Genomic DNA, 16,784 nt, shown 5'->3' with positions numbered 1-16,784 from the left:
TGTGTCCTGTACTGCTATCTATCTGTGCTATATATACTGTACTGCTATCTACCTGTACTACATGTACTGTACTACTATCTACCTGTACTACATGTACTGTACTGCTATCTACCTGTACTACATGTACTGTACTACTATCTACCTGTACTACATGTACTGTACTGCCATCTACCTGTACTAAATGTTCTGTACTGCTATCTACCTGTACTACATGTATTTCACTGTTATCTACTTGTACTATGTGTCCTGTACTGCTATCTACCTGTGCTACATATACTGTACTGCTATCTACCTGTACTATGTGTCCTGTACTGTTTTCTACCTGAACTACATATCCTGTACTGCTATCTAACTGTACTACATGTACTGTACTATCTACCTGTACTACATGTACTGTACTACTATCTACCTGTACTACATGTACTGCCTGTTATCTACCTGTACTTCACGTAATGTACTACTGTCTACCTGTACTACATGTCCTGTACTGCTATCTACCTGTACTACATGTCTTGAACTGCTTTCTACCTGTACTGCATATACTGTACTACTATCTACCTTTATCACATGTGCTGTACTACTATCTACCATTATTACATGTCCTGTACTACTATCTACCTGTACTACATGTCCTGTACTGCTATCTACCTGTACTACATGAACTGTGCTACTATCTACCTGTACTACATGTACTGTACTGATATCTACTTGTATTACATGTCCTGTACTACTATCTACCTGTACTACATGTCCTGTACTACTATCTACCTGTACTACATGTCCTGTACTACTATCTACCTGTACTACATGAACTGTGCTACTATCTACCTGTACTACATGTCCTATATTGTTCTCTACCTGTACTACTTGTGCTGTACTGATATCTACCTGTACTACAGGTTCTGTATGGCTATCTACCTCTACTACGGTACATGTCCTGTTCTGTACTTCTCTCTGCCTATACAAGATGTGCTGTAGTGCTGTTTGCCTGTACTTTACTGCAATGCTGTCTACCTGTACTATATTTATGGTACTTCTCTCTACCTGTGCCAGAATGAACTGCTTCTTATTAGTTTCTCATATAAGTAAGGTCTTTAGGTACAATACAAATTTAGAACGGTCATCCAGGAACGAATTATTACTGTAACTTTGGGGGTTACTTGTGTACACTTTGGCATTACTATGAATCAATGTATGTATTGCACAAATATGATGGACATTTAATAGGTAAACAAATACAAGACCTTTCATATTATGCATACTACATACTATAACAATTCTTAGTGATCTGCTTTATCAGCTTATTGATCTTATGGGACCCTTTAAATAGGGAATTACAGTAATGAGGAATCTTAAAGTCCTCCATAATAAAGATAATAAAGATTAATACCAACGTGGACAATGCTGTATCTGATACTTGTCTTGGTTTATAGATTTTTACTGATCATCAAAGTCTCTTAGGATTCCATTAATTTAATTGGACTATTTTTGGATTGATCCACTACAGATCCCTGTGGCTTGTTAGGCTTTACAGGATACATTGGTTATTTTCTCAGGAACTGAAGAGCTTGCATTTAGCTGTTATGTGCTTAATTTGAAAACATGTTCTCTTTTAGGAAAGCTCACATTTTCGAATTGCACTTTGGCTGCTTTTTCTTACTGTCTCTTTTTAAAAGGGGTGTCTAGTTTAAAAAATCTTCCTCAGTTAAAAAGGGGGCGCTCCAGCTCTGGACGCTTAGTCAGATATAAAGGACTTCTCTGTCTGTGGAGCACCCAGCACATGCATGCATTAGAGAGAGAGTCCATTGATCTCTAAGAGCACTGTGCAATGCTTCCTTTTTCCTGTAGGGGCACTGCGGTAAAACACTTGCTGCCAGGTTTGCCCTTATGTTACAGCTGATCAGTTTATCACAGTACGGTCCTTTATAACAAAAAGCTATTGTTCAAAGAGCTTCACTAATATGTTAGGTTTCTGCATATATAGGAATGCCCTTATACATACAGCACTGTGCAAAAGTTTTAGGCAGGCGTAGAAAAGATGCTGCAAAGTAAGAATACTTTCAAAAATAGAAGGCATCTGATTGGCTCCAAATTTACTCAGCAGCAGGACAACAACCACAAACATCCAGCCAATGTCATTAAGAGCTATCTTTAGTGTAAAGAAGAACAAGGGTTCCTGGAAGTGCTGATATGGCCCCACAGAGCCATAATATCAATATCATCCAGTCTGCCTGGGAGTACATGAAGAGACAGAAGGATCTGAGCGAGCTACATCCACAGAACATCTGCGGTTAGTTCTACAAGGTGTTTGAAACTACCTCCTGGCCGAGTTCCTTCAAAAACTGTGTGCAAGTGTACCTAGAAGAATTGATGCTGTTCAGAAGGCTTAGTGGTCACACCAAATATTGATGTGATTTAGATTCCTCTTTTGTTCACTCACTTTGCATTTTGTTAATTGATAATAAACTATTAACACTTCTATTTTTGAAAGTGTTCTTACTCTGCAGCAGTTTTTCCACACTTACGTAAAACTTTTGCACAGTACTGAAGTTATGATTGGAACTGCTTTTTTAATGGGGGAAGTATAGATTCTTAGTGGCTTATCCTTCAAACAGAACTGTCACTATCAATTCTTACTGCTCCTAAAAATACCCTTAAGGCGGCTTCCACAGGGGCAACAAAATTGCGCGATTTTCTCGCGATGTGACAGCGCTACAAATCGCATGTATATGAAGCCAATGCTTTCAAATGATTCTGTCACATGAGCGATGTTTTGTAGGCTGCTACATTGAGAGAATACAAAATTGCGGCATGCTCTATACAGCCGTGATTTGCAATGTTTTGTAGCCCAAGTTTCCCTATAGACTCTTCCTAAGAAGTACATCACCTAAGAGGTGCTGTCCAGCTCCGGCGCACATCTCCAGAAGATCTCCAGCATGTGATTGAAGTTCTCCGGCATTGCTTTCTGGTCAGGATTTTAAAACCTGCCTCCAGCAAGCTCTGCCTCTGATTGGCTGAGAGCCATTCAATGAATGGCTATGATTGGTTCATGGTGGGCTATCCAATCAGAGTCAGAGTCTCCTGGAGGCAGGGTTTTTCAAAATCGTGACCAGAAAGCTATGCCAGAGAACTTCAAGCAAGAGCCGGGAAGCTTTGGGAGACGTGCGCCGGACAGCACCTACTAGGTGATGTATTTCTTTTTTTTTGTTTGTGTTTTTTTAGGCAACTAGGGCTTATTTTTGGGGTTGGGATTATATTTCAAGCCCCCTCCCCAAAGCCTCGCGCTTGGTGCTTCAACCCGATTTTCCCGCGGTGATATCGCGCCGCCCGTGTGGAAGCAGCCTAAGTCTATTTTCTCTACATTTCCGGTGCAGTTGAATGTAGTCTACTGTTGTGTGTTAACAGTGATCTTGAGCTAACTCGAACTGTAGCTTCTTCAATGGGAAGTGCCCCTATGATCACTATTTTCATTGCTGCCTTTTAGATTTAGTTCTCCTACATGGGTATTTATTGTGAATGCTTCATCATAATCCATTTTCTATTTGCAGAGAGAGCCCGGGATTACCTGCATAAAACAGGAAGGTTTATAGTGATTGGAGGAATCATCTCACCTGTCCATGATTCTTACGGGAAACAGGTGCCAACTCTTCTATACCTATATTCATATAGTGTTTTATGCCTATTCTACGCAGTGTTGTATATATCTGTATGTGAGGGTAATAGGCGGCCAGCATTACTCAGGCTGGTGCACCCTTGTATTTCTCAGCATGGGAATCAATTGATTAGTGTTTATGAAAGTGTTTCCTGTGGTCATATTAATATGTCCATTTACATTAGGCTATATTACAGATTGCATGAGCTAAATGCCCTTCAGGTAAGTCTAGGTCAGTGGTCCTCAACCTGTAAGTCTATAGCTGTTTTATAACTACACCTGCTATATCCCCTGATACAGGTTAGTGGAGTCAGAAAAATGTCACATACATATGGCGCCTGGAGTATATTTAGTAGATATGCACTGAATGACCACTTTATTAGAAACACCGACTGTTTCATGATTGAAGCTTCCCTGTATAGAAATTAGTTGAAGTGCCATTGCTACCTAAAAGGAGCAGAAAGTCAAGACTCTAGTGGGCAAAAGAGCGCAAAAATTAGATCACTGAGCAGTGGAAAGACATTGCAGGTCAGATGAATCCAGATTTCTGTTGCACCATACTGATGGGAGGAACAGAATTTGGCACAAGCAGCATGATTTGTTGAACCCTTCCTGTCAGGTATTAGTAGCTGTGGAGGTCAACTAATGGTGTGAGGAATGTTTTCTTGGCACACCGTGGGTCCTCTGATACCTGAGGATGGATGCCACGATTAATTACTCTTCCTCTGAAGGCCAAAGAAGGTCCAACGTGTGTAGTGATTCTACTAAAGTGGTCTTTCGATGTAATTTTGCTAAGAGGTCTACATAGTAGAAAGGGGGCCTCATAGCAAAGATAACACTGGCCCTTTCCCCATTATGGTGCTGATTTTTTCCCGCAGGGTTTGTTTCGCTCTCAATGACCTTCCTCACTCCCTTGTGGAGATGGGAGTTCTGCCAGGTTCTCACCAACCACTATCAAAGAGGATGGACTCAACCAGGGCTGGGTCCCCTCTCTCCAGGAGCCCCATTGCAACTGCATGGTCTGCCTCTATGATTTCTCTGCCCTTGATTGTGCCAGATAGCTGAGTTAATAGCATACTATTCACAGATTCCTCGCAGGCTAAAACACGAATTATTCCTTAAATTGTATATTATTTAAAGAGAATCAGGGAAATGTAAAAAGAGATTTACACAATATTACATAAAAATATACAAAGCGCTGCAAGTCTTCATTTATCGAAAACTCTTTTCTCTGGCAGCCCTTAATTTAGAGCTGCGCTTTATTCCAGTGTGGGTGACATTTCATTACATGCAATGCATATTTTATGACTGCTGAAATTGAATGATTATTCTGCTACATGTGGATATTGGGAGGTGACTCTTGATACCATTGTCCTGTTCCTGTCTTTTAGGTTAGGGCTACACAGCGATTTTGGCAGTGACAGCAGTCATGGGACTAAAATTGCCGTGTAGTGCAACAATATTGCACTGCCATTGAAGTCAGTGGAGATGGATGTTGCTTCTGGATGCCGTGATCTTCATTTTTTTTTTACCTTTTGTTAATTCTCCTGTAGGGACTTAAACCTGTGATTCTTTGATTGCTGAGATAATACACTGCAGTACTTCTGTGCTGCAGTGTATTATCTTTGTTCTTTGCTATCACAAGTCATAATATACCAGGAGCCCATCTACATGCCATACATGTACAGCATTTCACATGTACCCCATTCCTCCAATGACATACATATACGCCATGGGGCAGGAAGGGATTAAACAGACTTGCAGCAGACGTGGTTGAAAAATCAGCAGTAAGTGAATATATAAAATGTCTGCAATAATCATTTATTTACCTGTGTGGCCTTTTTCTGCTGTTATCTTCTGTTTTTGCCACATGGAACGCCTCTGGAAAGCTACAGAATAATGCCGTGTTTATGAAACATAAAAGGAACATTCTAGGCAACACTGAGGGGGATTTACTAAGCTAAATACAGCAGAATTAAGCCTCAATTTGCACCAAAAACAGGTGTCTATGCCTTCTCTAGATTTATATGTTTTAGATACTTTTTGTGCCTCACCTCACAAGGGGGCGTGGTTTAGATGGAAATGGTGAGGATTAGCATGAAAGGTGTGGCTTAATGTGAGGCAATGTGCACCACACTGGGTTAAAGAAAGTCGACGAAGCGGTGGTATAAAATCATATAGAAATGTATATGAGTGCACAAGTTTGTCATAGAGCTAACCACCGTGATACATTTGTTGCATCTAGTCTAGAATCATAGAATGGTAGAGTTGGAAGGGACCTCCAGGGTCATCGGGTCCAACCCCCTGCTTAATGCAGGATTCACTAATTCATCCCAGGCAGTTATTTGTCCAGCCTTTGTTTAAACATTTCCATTGAAGGAGATCTCACCATCTCCCATGCTAACCTGTTCCACTCATTGATCACCCTCACTGTCTAATATCTAATCTGTGTCTCCTACCTTTCAGTTTCATCCCATTGCTTCTAGTCTTTCCTTGTGCAAATGAGTATAGAGCTGATCCCTCTAGCTCGTGTCTAACTCTAAATTGTCTAAATTTGAGACCATATTAAAGGAGTTGTGCTAGGATTAAAATTATAGGGGATAACTTTCCGTTTGTTTGGAGTCCAAGTTCAAGCACTCGGCCATACCCCGCAGTCCCAGTGATTTGAGTGCTATGGTGGTTTGCATGCTCAACCACTGCTTTGTTTATTAAGGGACCTTTGGGACCCATGTTCTCTGGATCAGTGGCTTTCCAACAATCGGATCCCTAGTGGTCAGAACATTATCCCCGACCCAGTGGATAGGACATAACTCTTAATCCTGGCACAAGCCTTTTCATAAATCTATCTACTACGTTATGTCTATAGCAGCACTTGAAACAGATTCATGACACTAGAATTCAAGGAATACCAAAGAGAGAGTCCTTATGTCATGCTCCCCCTCCTCAGGCCTAGCCCAAGTACAACACAATGTATTAGTCGTGACTACCCTACCCTACCAAAACTAATTGGACACCTGAGCAAGAATCAAAAGCGGTATTTATTTGCATATGTTAATAGTTAGTGGGGCTCCTTTGGCCGTAATGACATCAAATACTCTTTGTGGCATACTTTCTACTCACGTCTGTTACGTTTCAGATGGTATTGCCCTCCATTCATCCTGCAAACATCTGGTGAGTTCTCCCAAAGAAGGCAGACACTGTGTTCAGAAGTGTTCAGGTTGGGACTCTGTGCAGCCAGTCTAATCGTTGAGCATCCTTATCCTCAAACCAATGTAAAACAGTGCTGGATTGTTGTTTTGTTGGAAGTATTGCTGACCATTCCCAGAGTATTGTCACGTTTTTGCCAGCACATTATTGTCTAGAATGTCAAGTTACACCTCCATGTTTATGGTTCTTGCCACTACAACCAACGGACCGAGACCGTGCCACATAAAACTTCCCCAGGTCATAATGGAACCTCCACTGTACCTAACTGTTTGCACAACACATATGAGCAAAGAGTGTTCCCCAGGCGTCCCCCACACCCAGGTACATCCATCTGATGTGAAGATGGAGTAGCGCGATTTGCCAGTCCACAGAACATTCTGCCATTGCTCAACTGTCCGATCTCCCTTGCACCATTGTAGATGGGCCAATGCATCTTCTTTGAGAGAACTTGCCAGACATTTGCAGGATGAATAGAAGGAAATACCAACTGAAATGTATCAGACATTACTAGAAAGAATGCCAAGGAGAGTATCCAATGTCATTAGCTCCAAAGGAGCCCCACTAAGTATTAACATACTGAAGTAAATACTACTTTTGATTCTTGCTCAGGTGTCCAAATACTTTTGGTAGGATAGTGTATTTAAAGTGGTTTGGCACATGAATAATTCCATTTTCTACAATGGGTATACTAAGTTGGTGCTGTACATGTGAGTGCATTCTAAACTCTTATAGTACTGACATACTGCAATTTAAACCAAAGTCCCATTTTGGCTGATATAACATAATGATTGGTCAGCTTTATTTCATTGCAGCATGAAATCCTGGAGCTTGTTATTTCCTTTGGTGCTACTAAATTATAGGAATATGATGTGTAAGCATATGAAACGTTCCGTACACATCAGTGACGATCATTTATAGAATATATGACAATTGCAGAAATTATCAGCACTTTGAATTCCACCTTATTCTAAGACTCTATTGTTTTGTCTTCTGCGCTTTTTACGCTTCCCTAGTCGGAGAAGATTCTTATTCTTGTTATTTTTGGTAGCGACCTATCATTCTTCTCTTTCCCTGCCTTCAGCTTCTTTTAATGTGCGTCGCCCTCCAGCCTGCCTCCCTCCCTCTCCCTTCCTGCTTTTAGCTCCCTTTAATGTCCTCCCAGCTTTCAGCTTGATATCTTCTGTGTACAGAGCTTCACATTGATTATCTTTCATTTTTTGATGCTCTGTCTTTTCTCCTCCTCGGCTATTTTCAGTTATTATCTTTCTCTTATAGGTTTATCCATAGTTTCATTCTCTCACCCTTGATTTAATAGAGGGGGTGTTTCATTAAAGCAATGGTTTTCATAATGCAGCTGCTGATCATTAGGGGTCCTGACACCCCCGGCAAACAACTGATTTTGCCAAAGAAGTCATGGTTAGCCAGGTATTTCAAGGCAAATGTTGTATTATAAGGTGGGCATTCAGATAAATGACCACCCATGTAATACAAGTATGGCTGACGTCTGCCAGAGTGGAAGCCACTTTTATAGAGCTGCTCTTTGTTAATGCTCAAAGAAGAGGGTCCGAAGACAGAAATCCCCATTAAGATGGCCAAATACCCTACTAGGGCATATGGACAGGGGTTATCTTCAAGAGACAACCCTTTAAAAGGCACACAGGAGTCATCCACATTCTTTCCTCAGCCGCACAACTTACTTCTCTTTATCTTTAAAGGGATTCTGTCATCAAAATTTCGGATCATAACACACCCTCGACATATATTTCTAAAAAAGCAAAGAATGTTCGTTATAGCAAAAACTTACATTTATATTCTGGCACCCTGAATGATAATTAATCCGCCACGAATCAAGAAGGTGGGCCCCCAAACTGATTAAAGCTCTACCTATTTGGTCCTCATTCTGTATCCAACTTATTAGGAACTGGACACGCTTCGTGGCATCAAAGGGCCTTGTGGGAGTGCCGGGCCCACTTATGCCCCTAACCTTCAATCCTCGGTTCGAGGCCACTTTCCAGGGTCCTCCTATCCTGATGTTACCAAACAATCCAATCCCAAGACTGGGAGACATAGTGTCGGAATCAGGTCTAAAATCGCTGCAGGAGATCCTGGGAGACAGTGAGACCCAGCAAGGGACGTGGTTACAGTATTTCCAGCTGAGAAGTTTTGTGTGTGCACTGACGCCACGGGTAAGCAAGTTAGGGCCTCCAATGGAGTTTGAACGACTGTGCCTTTCCCCCACACTCCCCAAGCACATGATCTTTAGACTCTATGGTGTCTCTATGGTGACTCTGCTGTCTCGGGAGACGGAAGGCAAGGATCCTGACTACGTTGTGGTGTGGGAGAGGGAGCTGGGTAGAAGCTTCCCCCCTGAGAGTTGGAACATGGCTTGGCTCTTGACGCATAAGCTTTCCTCGGCGGGTAGAGTTCAGGATCTGAATTTTAGAATACTGTCAAGGTGGTACAGAACTCCGGATCGGCTCCAGAGGATGTTCTCCCAGATCTCCTCCACTTGCTGGAGATGTAATAACAGTAGAGGCACAATACCCCAGAGCTGGCTCTCCTCTCTATGTTCCCTGGCTTGATGAGAAAGGCCAAGAGGTGCGGGTGGAGTGGAGCTCCACATGCTTATGCATTTTGAGGAGCTGGGAGCGGATGAGCCAGAGGCCTGGGAGGAGAACTACCGCACATGGCAGGCCTGGATGGCTTTCAGATCCTCAGATGCACTTGAAAGGTGGCTGGAGTCAGGTATTCCCTGAGATAGAGGAACTGGGCTCCAGAGGACAGGCCCTGAGGGTGAGGACACAGCCTCAGGCCACTGACTTTTCCCACCTATGCTTTCCCCTTGTGTCCGGTCTCAGATGTGATCCCCTTTCGGTATATAAAGTGTCTGGTGGTTTCTATATGTTTGTCTGTCTTGACCCTAACTTTGAGTTTCTTTTTTGCTGGATGAATAGGAATGTGGGAATTCTGCCTGTGAAGGAACCCACCAAGAGAAAGTGGAGAGCCACAGCTATACAGGACCATCACACAAAAGAACAAATAGATATACAGGATAGGACTAGCCCATCCCAACACAGAGGGATTTCCCTGTAGTGTTCAATGGGAATGCGGTAAACTAAGGCATATCTCTAGGTAGCAATATCTGAAAGTCGAAGGCTCCTGTTTTTCATGAGATTGTCAAATTAATAGACTATAATGATCGATTCAGAAGATGATCTGTTTTGACCCACCCACCCATTACTGTCGAACCCATTATATTGAGTAAAGCCCACGACTAGCCTTTCCCCATCCCCTCCCGCCTTCCCCCATTCCCATCCTTCCCAATCCTCTTTAATTTTCGTTAATGTTTATTTGTTTGTTGAAAAAATGCTCAATAAAACATTTTTGAACCAAAGAAGGTGGGCCGCTGAACCCTGAATCACGACGTCCTGTTATTATTTGTGCCACCTGCATAGCTTGGCTGCCTCCCCCTGCTGCCGACATCAGAGCAAGTCATGGTGACATCCCACACTTGCGCTGTGCAGTCCTCTTCCCTAGCTGGAAACGGACATGTGCACTGAAGTTGAGGTATACACAAGCAAGTTGTGTTGCATGTGCTTAATAGCACTATGGTGGCAGCTTATGAGACGAACGTTTCATAACAGAATCCCTTTAGTCCTTGAACCAGGAGCAACAACATTATGTTATTATTAGCATCCCCTCCACAGCTTGGGGGCCTCTACCTGTAACTGACATCAGTGCAAGTCAAAGTAAAAAATCCCACTTTTGCTCTGTGTGGTCTTCTACTCCAGCTAGAAATGGAAATGCACACTGAAGCCGGGGGATACAACCAGGGGCATAGCTAAAGGCTCATGGGCCCGGGTGCAAAAGTTTATCTTGGGGCTCGCCAACGTCTCTTAACCCCTTAACACAGTAGAAATAGGAAAGTCTCGCAGCACACCTAACACATGCACTTAAGTGCAGAGGTTCCAATCTGTGTATGCCAAGCCACCTGTGGGGTCATGAACCCAACCCCAAATAAATGCAATGGTGTCCAAGGAGGCGGCAGCATCAACGGTGTAGAAATTGTAGAAAAAGGTTTTATTGCTCCATAAAATGGCGACGTTTCGACTTAATCTATGTCTTTTTCAAGCCTTTCAGGCTTGAAAAAGACTTAGATTAAGTCGAAACGTCGCCATTTTATGGAGCAATAAAACCTTTTTCTACAATTTCTACACCGTTGATGCTGCCGCCTCCTTGGACACCAATCCCTTAACACAGACGCGTAATTTGAAGTTTCTGGGCTCCAATGCAAAACCTGTAACAATGCCACCAACTATTATGCTTTATTCGTAGTACTGTGCTCCCTACATGGAGAAGAGAAGGCTTATGGGTCCCCTAAGGCTCCTGGGCCTGCATGCAACCACATCCTCTATAGTTACGCCAGTGGGTACACCTCAACTTCAGTCCAATTGAGGGGTATACCTGGGGCAGCGGGCTGCACAGCACAAGTGCAGGATTTCACCATGACTTGTGCCAACATCGGTGGCAGGGAAGACGCCCAAGCTGTGGAAGGGATGTTAATAATAGCAGCTGACTTTGGCTGTGCATAAATGTGTTCTGAATACAGCGATGGGAAAAAGCCATTGCCATACTGCTCTAGTGGTGGCTTATCTCCCTGAGAACAAAAGAATCGGGCTGTTGGAATCCAACCTATCTCACCCAACATCTAGTGTAGAGGGAGAGATGGTAGGCCCCCATACACATTAAGCAATTGGCTGGATCGGCAATTTTAGCAGATGTACATGGGTATGCTCACATTTAGTGTAGAGTTCTGATCAAATGAGCATTCTTAACTTTTCTGTTCCAGACCGTTCAGCTAACAGGGATTTTTGTACTACGGCCAAAGTAAATTCAATTATAATCCATAAACTCCAGTGGGATTGTACCATATTTTCATGAGCGGGCTGCTATTATTGGTCTTCTCTTTCTCAGGCGATCATTTTAATGAAATATAATTTTAGCCGCAGGAAATATAATTGACAGAAATACAAGAAATTAAAATGCTGCATGAACTTAAGTGTCCGAAGGGTCTTTGGGTATAAAATGTTTCCTGTGCCAGTTCCTTTAATTCCCTTGTGTTTTTTCTTATGATGAAATGCTCTCCACAAGAGTTATTGATGATCATGAACCTTTCTTTTATGTGTCTTCTTTAGGGTCTGGTCTCAAGTCGGCATCGTCTGACTATGTGCCAGCTAGCTGTGCAGAATTCTGACTGGATTCGGTGAGATTTGACTTAAAGAAGCGTAATATTAATACCAAACAAAGCTGATTACTATGAGTTAATATAACAAAATGTATTTAGAGATAGACTGGTCCGCCAGAGTACTATATAATCCTCCAGTGACTCTAAAACAATAATGAGCCCCAATAGTCCAGCAGAAGACAGTCAGTCACATTTGACCCCAATTTTGGACCCTATCATGTCACTGGGGTCTATTTCTTATTTACAACTAACCCGTTAGACCTTATTGATGATCTGTCCTAAATTTGCAATGATAACAAGATTTACTATGCACTTAAAAGCGGACATGTATATGTTGTGTATAGATTTTTTTGGTAGGCCAAAGAACCCCCAATGATACTGTTGGCACTAGTGCAGTATGTCTCCACCGGAAGTATGGCTGGAGACATGGGTTGGCCGGGCTGAGTTACAGGGAACGTCCAGGTCACGTCCACAGCTGCAGATTGGTTGCCGCACACACACCTCCCCAGACACACATGTAACGGCCATCTCCCTGACAGCTCACACATCTCCCTACTGGCCGCATATATCTATATTACACTCAAGTTCGGCACTAACAACCGATCAGGTTGAATCAGGGATCCCAAAAAAACAATCAGGTTGCATATAGATATATGCCACCGGCAAGGTAGGGATTCTGCAGCTGTGGGTGTGACCTGGGCGTTTCTTATAACTCAGCCAGGCCAAACCATGTCTCCGGTGGAAACATACTGCACTAGTACCGATGCTGTTTAAACCTAAATTTCAGCAGTTTTGAGATAGTATAGTTCGTGTCTAACTCTGGTTGGAATACTGTAACCTATAGAAAGCCAAAATGTTATTCGCAAACCAGCAGGGTTCTAATATGTAGACTACTTTAGAATTCTATAATGTGAGTTTCACTTGTAGCACTTTTTGGAAAACCATCCCGCAGTTTTTAATGGAGTTTCTTGAGCAAAAGCCAAAAGTGGATCCAACAGGAAGGAAAAAGTATAAATCTCTCTTTTGTATTTCCCATTCCTTTTGAATCCATTTCTGACATTAACTCGAAAAACCAGATGGCAAAATTGCAGGGTGTTTTTTTAAAAAAAAACTCTGTGCAAAGCTTCCAAAATGGGGACTTCCAAGAAGATCACGTGTGTCTCAGGGAATAAGTAAATGAACTGAAGATAAAGATATAAGTAATTATAGTGCTCAATGCAGCTCAGGCTCCTCGGCTGCTGCACCTCTGAGTGGCGCCTGCGATGTGGACAAAAGTTCCACAATGCTGCGTTCACTAATGATTTAAGGTCGTAACTCCATGTTTATTGCTAATTTCCACACAGTTGGTCTAAAATCGCACAAGCATTAGCAATGAACAGGGAGTTACCACTTAAACCATTTGTGAGTTGCAGTGATCTGGAGCCTTTTGCCGCATCACAGCTGCCACTTGGCCATGTAGCAACTGCTGGTCTAACACTTTGTGGGGTCTTACTTTAGATGAAACTCAGAAGGTGCAAAGTTACTATCCAGCCTAATGGATCTATGTTCATAGGAATTCAATAAAGTAGTTCTCACATTTTGCCTCCCTGTGTTGTTACAAGTCTGAACCTTTCCTTTCTGTAGGGTAGACCCATGGGAGTGCTACCAGGATACTTGGCAGACAACATGCAGTGTTTTGGAGCATCACCGAGACCTCATGAAGGTGAGACAAATAATGTTCTGTGTTGTCTGTGATGATGTATGGGCGCAGACCGGATCATTATTACTGCACTAGATTGTGCCCCAGACACCACATATGACATTGTACAAGGGTAATATTTCTTGACTGTATTGCAGCCTAGCACGAAACCTACACTGTGGCCATGACATAGTGAGCTGATATACTGTATATAATAATACTGCTTCTGTTAATACTACTACCAATAATCCTATTATTTACTTTGCAGAGGGTAACTGGCTGTATCCTGTCTAATGTGAACACACCAAATGTCACACCAGTGATTAGTCAGACCCTGAACCAGCCGACACAGCCCGTCTACCAAAACAACAATCTCACCAACAAGCCCACCGCAGGCAAGTGTGTGCAGGATCGGTGTACATCAAATAAACTGGAGCCTCAAAGTCATAGACTTCCATGCGGTCCTCACCATAACTCATATTCATTCTGCAATGCCCTACATTATGGTCATGTCTTCATATACTACTGCCAGCCAGTAGAATGCATAGCACTTTGTGGGAAAAGGCAGCGTATATTGAATGGTTGTCTGAGAGCTACAAACAGATCTTTTCAGACATTTAACTAGAGAGCGTTGAACACCATTACATCCTAGTGATTTCCATATACACTAACCTGGAAAAAGTAATTGGACACCTGAGTAATAATCAAAAGTAGTATTCATTTGCATATGATAACACTTAGTGGGACTCCTTTGGCTCTAATCAGATCTTTCTACTAATGTCTGAAACACTTCAGCTGGTATTTCCCTCCATTCATCCTGCAAATGTCTCTCAAAGAAAATGCATTAGCCCATCTACAATAGTGGAAGGAGCGTCAATATTGGGCAACTGAACAATGGAAGAAAGTTCTATGGAGTAACACATCATGCTACTCGATTTTCAATTCAGATGGACATACGTGGGTGTGGAGGATGCCTGGGGAATGCCTTTTGCCTGAGTATGTTCTGTCAACAGTTAGGTACGGTGGAGGTTCCGTTATGATCTAAGGATGTTTTACATGGCATTGTCTCGGTCCGTTGGTTGTAGTGACAAGAACTTTGAGCATGGAGGTGTACCTTGACATTCTAGACAATAATGTGCTGCTGACAATGGGACAATACTTTGGGATTGGCCAGCAATACTTTCAACAAGACAATGCACCTTTTTACAACGTCAAAATTGTTTGAAGTGGTTTGAGGATATAGATGTTCGACGATTGGACTTGCCTGCGCAAAGTCCCGACCTGATCCCTACTGAACATCTCTGTGACGAACTGAAGCATCAGGTCAGGAAATATGAATCACAGAATGGTAGAGTTGGAAGGGACCTCCAGGGCCATCAGGTCCAACCCCCTGCTCAGTGCAGGATTCACTATATCATCCCAAACAGATGTCTGTCCAGCCTTTGTTTAAACCATGTCCATCTTCTTTAAGAGAACTCACCTAACGTTTGCAGGATGAGTGGAGGGAAATACCATCTGAAGTGTATCAGATGTTAGTAGAAAGTATACCATGGAGAGTATCCTATGTCATTAGGGCCAAAGGAGGCACCACTAAGTATTAACATATGGAAATATATACTACTATATACTTCTATATAGAGACATTACATGAGCAAAGAGACTCTGCATCTAGTTTAAAAGTAGGGTCTGTCCGTCCAAAAGATGAACATTTGGAAGTTTATGAGAAGGGATGCACAATCTCATAAACGTGTGAACATTGTATACATATTATCACTATCCTAACCTAATGACGTAGTGGAAATAATTTAAGTAATTAAAGAATACAAATAGAACCAATTAATACCTGCAAGCCGTCAACAAGCAGATTGATGCAATAATGCATTGAAGTTCAAGGAGTTTCTCAGGTTATGAATATTGATAATCTATCCTTAGGATAGGCCATCAATATCATATTGATGGCCGTCCAACTGCCGTCACCCCTGCCGATCAGCTGCTTGAAGAAGCCACAACATTATTGGTTAGGTGACCTTTCTGCAGCTCAGTCCCATCCAAGTAAATGGGATTGAACTGCAATACCAGGCACTGCTGCTACATAATGTACGGAGCTGTGCCTGGAATATAATGAAGCAGCCGCAGCGCTCGCCAGAGTGTCTCAGCCCCGTCAAACAGCTGATCGGCAGCGGTGCTGGGAGATGGATCTCTACTGATCTGGTATTGGTGACCTATCCTACGGGTGCCATCAATATTTAGGTCATAGCTAACTGTGTACACTGTGATGCTTTTGCCATGGTTCATGACTGGTTTCTTTATTAAAGAGTATATGCATTTTCATGGTATTAACGCAACCTCAGTAATTGGGTAATTGTTATTCCCTTCTGTTAGTGAGGTTCCTGGGAAAAGTTGGAGAAGGACTGAGTCGTATGTGCTGTGTCCGTCCCAACCTGCAACGTGTTACGTTTGTGGGTAAGTTTCAGGAGGCACTTTCTACAGTATATCTACATTTAGCGGTGCTATCGCCTTTGTGCCCTACAGAGGACATTATAGGGATAGTGAACATTTAGGCTGGGTTCACACAGGGCGGATTTGCCACGGAAATTCCGCCGCGGCAAATCCGCCTGCGGCCGCTAATCTCGGGTTTAGCCAGCCATGTGGACAAGATTTCTCAGAAATCTCGTCCACATCGGACGGCCAATCCGCTGCGGTAAGTCAGGCTGGAACCGCGGCTGCGGCCGCCGCAGCCGCGGTTTCAGAATATGCAGCATGTCTATTTATCTTTTATTTCCGCCGCGGCCGCGCTCTCCTCTATGGGAGCGCCGGCCGCAGCGGAAGAGCAAGCGGCCGCTTCAAAGCCGCCGCAGGTTTTTCCGCGGCGGTTCTCCTGGTGGAAATCTTGCGGTTTTTGCCACGGCCAATCCGCGGGATTTCCAGCGGGAATATGCCCCGTGTGAACCCAGCCTTAGAATCCTTTTTTGTGATTTTACAAGATTGTGTTTTGTATTGTC

At 42.9% G+C, this 16,784-nt stretch overlaps 1 protein-coding gene across 1 annotated transcript in view; it reads left to right on the top strand.

The window, feature by feature from the left end:
- NMNAT2 (nicotinamide nucleotide adenylyltransferase 2) overlaps window positions 1-16,784 on the top strand; it is a 55,365-nt gene that overhangs the window by 27,524 nt on the left and 11,057 nt on the right. Inside the window, exons 2-6 of the mRNA XM_066597450.1 lie at window positions 3,549-3,637; window positions 12,055-12,122; window positions 13,728-13,806; window positions 14,051-14,177; window positions 16,165-16,245. Of these exons, the coding sequence (XP_066453547.1) occupies window positions 3,549-3,637; window positions 12,055-12,122; window positions 13,728-13,806; window positions 14,051-14,177; window positions 16,165-16,245 (444 nt within the window). The remainder of the gene's footprint in view (window positions 1-3,548; window positions 3,638-12,054; window positions 12,123-13,727; window positions 13,807-14,050; window positions 14,178-16,164; window positions 16,246-16,784) is intronic.

The sequence above is a fragment of the Eleutherodactylus coqui genome, chromosome 3 (assembly GCF_035609145.1).
Source record: "Eleutherodactylus coqui strain aEleCoq1 chromosome 3, aEleCoq1.hap1, whole genome shotgun sequence".
In the NCBI taxonomy this organism is placed as follows: Eukaryota; Metazoa; Chordata; class Amphibia; order Anura; family Eleutherodactylidae; genus Eleutherodactylus; species Eleutherodactylus coqui.
The sequence above is the reverse complement of the archived record's forward strand: the minus strand, read 5'-3'. Positions and strand labels throughout refer to the sequence as shown.